The sequence below is a fragment of the Camelina sativa genome, chromosome 3, assembly GCF_000633955.1.
Source record: "Camelina sativa cultivar DH55 chromosome 3, Cs, whole genome shotgun sequence".
In the NCBI taxonomy this organism is placed as follows: domain Eukaryota; kingdom Viridiplantae; phylum Streptophyta; class Magnoliopsida; order Brassicales; family Brassicaceae; genus Camelina; species Camelina sativa.
This window is the reverse complement of record NC_025687.1, coordinates 10800453-10804923: the sequence shown is the minus strand read 5'-3', so window position 1 is coordinate 10804923 and position 4471 is coordinate 10800453. Positions and strand designations below refer to the sequence as shown.

At 37.2% G+C, this 4471-nt stretch overlaps 3 protein-coding genes across 4 annotated transcripts in view; all 3 read left to right on the top strand.

Annotated features, from left to right (window-relative positions):
• Positions 1 to 402, top strand: part of LOC104776465 (homeobox protein knotted-1-like 6) — a 6963-nt gene extending 6561 nt beyond the window's left edge. The window contains exon 6 of one of the 2 annotated variants that reach the window (XM_010500544.2): positions 163 to 402. Coding sequence is in view for 1 of the 2 variants with exons in the window: in XM_019243613.1 (XP_019099158.1) it covers positions 1 to 156 (156 nt within the window). In the remaining variant the exon portion in view is untranslated. The other variant, XM_019243613.1, reaches the window with a different exon arrangement.
• LOC104776464 (2-phytyl-1,4-beta-naphthoquinone methyltransferase, chloroplastic-like) lies at positions 640 to 2374 on the top strand. The gene is made up of 8 exons (XM_010500543.2): positions 640 to 823; positions 917 to 981; positions 1068 to 1158; positions 1243 to 1331; positions 1427 to 1560; positions 1650 to 1711; positions 1802 to 1901; positions 2081 to 2374. The coding sequence occupies exons 1-8, from the start codon at positions 677 to 679 to the stop codon at positions 2179 to 2181; spliced, it is 789 nt and encodes a 262-aa protein (XP_010498845.1). The 5' UTR covers positions 640 to 676; the 3' UTR covers positions 2182 to 2374.
• Positions 3160 to 3828, top strand: LOC104776463. The gene has a single exon (XM_010500541.1). The coding sequence runs from the start codon at positions 3242 to 3244 to the stop codon at positions 3737 to 3739; it is 498 nt and encodes a 165-aa protein (XP_010498843.1). The 5' UTR covers positions 3160 to 3241; the 3' UTR covers positions 3740 to 3828.

Sequence of the window (4471 nt, the reverse complement as noted above, 5' to 3'; positions counted from 1 at the left end):
GGAGATAAGATAGCTTTAGCTGATGCAACGGGGTTAGACCAGAAACAAATCAACAATTGGTTTATAAACCAAAGGAAACGCCATTGGAAGCCGTCAGAGAATATGCCTTTCGCTATGATGGATGATTCAAGTGGCTCATTCTTCACCGAGGAATGAATTTATTTTATGGGGTTATCATCATTTATTAACTTTAAAATTTAAAGATGGGTGTATTTGAAAAAATGTATAATTCTCTCTTGCTTTGCCGACAAAAAAAAAAGGGAAAGAGTGAAGCATGCACGAGACATGAATGGAATGCAATATTAACACTCACTCACATGTAGGAAGAAACAAGGGGGACAAGTCAAAAAAATGCTTTGTAACTATTATTATCAGTGAATAAAAAATAACTTCTTTGGTCTCTTCCTAATGTTATAACATTATATTTTTACATTGTTGTTAGTTGTGTGTGTGCGGTGTGCCAATCAGACTCATTCAATCTAAGCAAAAATAAGTCAGTAACTGGCAAGTCTGGAACCTTGTGGCCATGACCATCTTTGTTTCAATTTTGCGGGTGGGTCTCAAATTAATCATATTGGGCCTTAAATCAGCCCATTAATAAACTGAAACAATATTTTTAACCCAATCCGAGTAATCGGGACAAAACCCACATGATCGTTAATCAGCGGCCAAACACATGGCGGCACTACTTGGTATCCTCTCTCCAGTGACCTTCACCGGCGTCAAGCTCCCGGTTAATTTCCGATCGCGGCGGAGAACGGCGGTGAAATGCTCGAACGAACGCCGTGTTCTCTTCAACCGCATTGCTCCAGTTTACGATAACGTTTGAATCTATTCCTTCCTTTGGTCTTATCTCCTTCTCATCTTTAAGGCTTAAGCTTTTCAAAATCATTGTGTTCTTATATGGGTTTTGTAGTTGAATGATCTCTTAAGCTTAGGCCAGCATCGGATTTGGAAGAACATGGCTGTCTCATGGAGCGGGTGAGATAGTATTCTGTATATCTCTCTTTTTGTCTATCTTATATCTCAAATTCCTGATTTTGGGTTGGTTTAATTTGAAAAATTAGAGCGAAAACAGGAGATTACGTTCTTGATTTGTGTTGTGGAAGTGGTGATTTGGCGTTTCTCTTATCTGAGAAAGTTGGTTCAACCGGCAAGGTTTGTGTTCTTTGCTTAGTCTGGTTTTGTGTTCTTGAAATGTCGATGCTTGGATCAGTTTTAATGAATTTGTAATATTTATAGGTGATGGGTTTGGATTTCTCATGTGAACAACTAGCTGTTGCAGCATCAAGACAGAATCTTAAAGCAAGGTCTTGTTACAAGTGTATAGAGTGAGCACTGGTAAAATCATGCTTGTTGTTTGTGTTCTAATCATCTCTTGATGAAAGACTCAAAAACTTAAATACGTTTTCAATGTGTTTATTAGGTGGATTGAAGGTGATGCTCTTGATTTGCCATTTGGTGACTGTGAATTTGATGCTATTACTATGGGTTATGGTCTTAGAAACGTTGTTGATAGAGATAGAGCCATGAAGGAGATGTATCGGGTTTTGAAACCAGGTCTGTTTTTTTTTTCTTTGTATATTTGATTTTTTTAGCAAAGGCTGCTTTTGTGGTATGCTTAGTTGTTGCCTCCTGTTGGTTTTCAGGTTCAAGAGTGTCCATACTTGATTTCAATAAGAGCAACCAATCCGTTACTAGGTTTATGCAGGTGCTTGTTTTTTCTACAAAGACTGTGATGTGTGATTTTGGTAGTTATATTTTGAGGAAATAATTTGGTTTGGTGGTTTGGTTTTGTTAGGATTGGATGATTGACAATGTAGTTGTCCCTGTGGCTACTGTTTATGGCCTTGCAAAGGAGTATGAATATCTGAAATCTTCAATCAACGGGTACCTAACAGGTTCGTTCTCTGTTGATACCATATATGCTTTTTCCATTACACGGCACAGCTGATATTTGTGTTTGTAATCGGCTTTGTGACATTTTCACCTATTGAACAGATCAAAACTTGAAAGGCGTATATACTATATCTATCGTGTTTTGATTAGCTGATTGGAATGTGAAAATGTCCTTTTGTAGGAGAAGAGCTAGAGACTCTTGCTCTAGAAGCTGGCTTCTCAAGTGCACGTCATTATGAGATAAGCGGTGGTTTTATGGGGAATTTGGTCGCTGAGAGGTAAACGAATAACACCAGATAGATGTGCACTATCTTTATGTGGATTTTTATAAGAAAAGAGATATATGTAGAGGAATTATTTTTTATATCTGTATAACTTACTTCTGTGATCAAACTGTCAATGTAATCTGTTTCTCGTACACTACACTCTTAGCGATCCCAACGATGATTGTGAATCTTTCCTCCCAGTTTAAGCATTTTGCCTCTGTTTCTATCTGGCTTAGAGTAAAGTAGATTTCAATGTGAGCAACATATCTGATCCAGGGATCGATATCCATTATTTGTCTAGTTTGGTTAGGTTCACTTGATTTGATTGCATGATGTTCAGAACAAATAACATACACTTTCTAATATGTTAGATTAAGTATTAAGAATATAAAGCCTCTGATTTTTATACTTAATAAGTAGTCTAGCATACATCTTAATAGATGATGATTAATCGGGCATGAGGCTTTATAGAGCTTCTTGGATCATATCACGTTTTCAGAAGTAAAATTAGGTCCCGGCATCTTCAAGTTTGATACAAACATTGAAATTTAATGACATAAACTATATCAAAGTAGGTTATCTGTTACTGTCAAGTAATTAAGTCTCCGCATCTTCAATATTTTACTATTGAATAATTCTTTATTTGATCCAATAAGATCCATCTTTTATCTTATCAATTACCACTTGGTTAAAAGTAAAACTAGATCAGCTGGACGTAATACTTTCACAGAAAAATCCCATATATCTTAGAACAAATCTAGTTTTGCCCACCAAAACAGAACAACAAAATAAGTTCAAACACAAAAACAAAAAATTAACAAGAAAACGATAACCCACTATAATACCTAATTAACAAACATACCAAAATAGTTATGTCCGGTCTAATTCACCGGTGGCAAATTAGTCAGAAACTTACTAAATATAACCATTTTATTGCATCAGCATATATAAAACTCATGACCTCCCTCCTCCTTATCAAAAACTATCCACCACCCGGTGTTTCAAATCACAAACACAAGAACGTATATATTATACGCACAACATATATACGTTTCCGTGTATATATTACACACACGATGTCTATCAATCCCTGTATGACAATCGTTGCGACGATCTTCGTCCTTATCGCCACCTCAAGCCAAAGCGTGGCATCGTTGGGGCTTTCTCTCATCGACCCATGCACGGTGTCGGATTTCCCAGCATTGTGCAGAGGCACCATCAAGGGTCAAACGAATGTGAATGCAGCAACGGACGTGGCCATTAGAGAGTTGATGAAGCGTACGAGGCAAGCCAAAACAATCGCCGAGAAAGAGCTGACACGCGACGGAGGAGTCGCGACTTGTTTGTCAAACTTCAATAGCGCGTTTGATAATTTGGACAAGGCCCTTAAGAACATCAAGGAGAATGATGGTTTTAGCCTTAACATTAACCTTAGCGCCGCGTTGACGGACTATGATTCTTGCAGCGATGCGATGAAGGAGACTCGGGAGGTTAATGTTGTTTACAAATCCGCAGGAGTTTTGTACCAGATGGCTGATAATTGCTTGGCGCTATCAACCCTCGTTAAACTATGATAAAGAATTTGGGGATTTCGAAGAAGAAAAATACTAATGTTTTTATGGGTTTATTTCTTTGTTATTTTGCTTCTTTAATTTGATTAAGTTCACTTAAAAAAAATTAAGAAAAAGAACAATGGAAAAAAAAAAAAAAGAGGGAGATCATGTGTGTTTGTGTGTATCTAATTTGTAATTTGGACACCGGCGGGTTCTAGTTTCAAACATGTCAATATCTGTTCATGTCTTAATTGTTTCAAGGGTGATTTACTCAAGTGTTATCCAAATTAAGTAATATTACCAGAATCCAAAAAATAAGATTTTATTACTAGAATATTTCGGGTATTTTCAAAATACCCAACGTGCCCTTGTTTTATGTTACCGGAAAAAACGTTATTACAAAAATGCCATTGCCACGTCAGATCCCACGTCAGAAATCGCTGACGTGTAACCATAACTCAGCCGTAACGCGTTACAGATAAATGTTGCGGATGAGTTATGGAAAAAAACATTTGAGTAAGAGCGGACGGTTAAGTTATAGCATAACTCAACCAAGCGTTACGGTTGACTTATTAAAATCTGGTTGAGTTATGCTATAACTCAACCGTCCTTACGGCTGACTTATTAAAATATGGTTGAGTTATGCTATAACTCAACCGTCCTTACGACTAGTTTTCACCCGATGGTTGAGTTGTCAAAAGTTTGGCTGAGTTATCACTACGACATGGCTGACTTATGAGCAACTGTTACGGT

Bases quoted from the DNA above. Each gene is read 5' to 3' on its own strand.
- LOC104776464 (XM_010500543.2), top strand. From the start codon at position 677: ATGGCGGCACTACTTGGTATCCTCTCTCCAGTGACCTTCACCGGCGTC. The intron at 1,332-1,426 runs GTGAGCACTGGT...TGTGTTTATTAG, and splicing joins TCTTGTTACAAGTGTATAGA to GTGGATTGAAGGTGATGCTC. The intron at 1,902-2,080 runs GTTCGTTCTCTG...GTCCTTTTGTAG, and splicing joins AATCAACGGGTACCTAACAG to GAGAAGAGCTAGAGACTCTT.
- LOC104776463 (XM_010500541.1), top strand. From the start codon at position 3,242: ATGTCTATCAATCCCTGTATGACAATCGTTGCGACGATCTTCGTCCTT.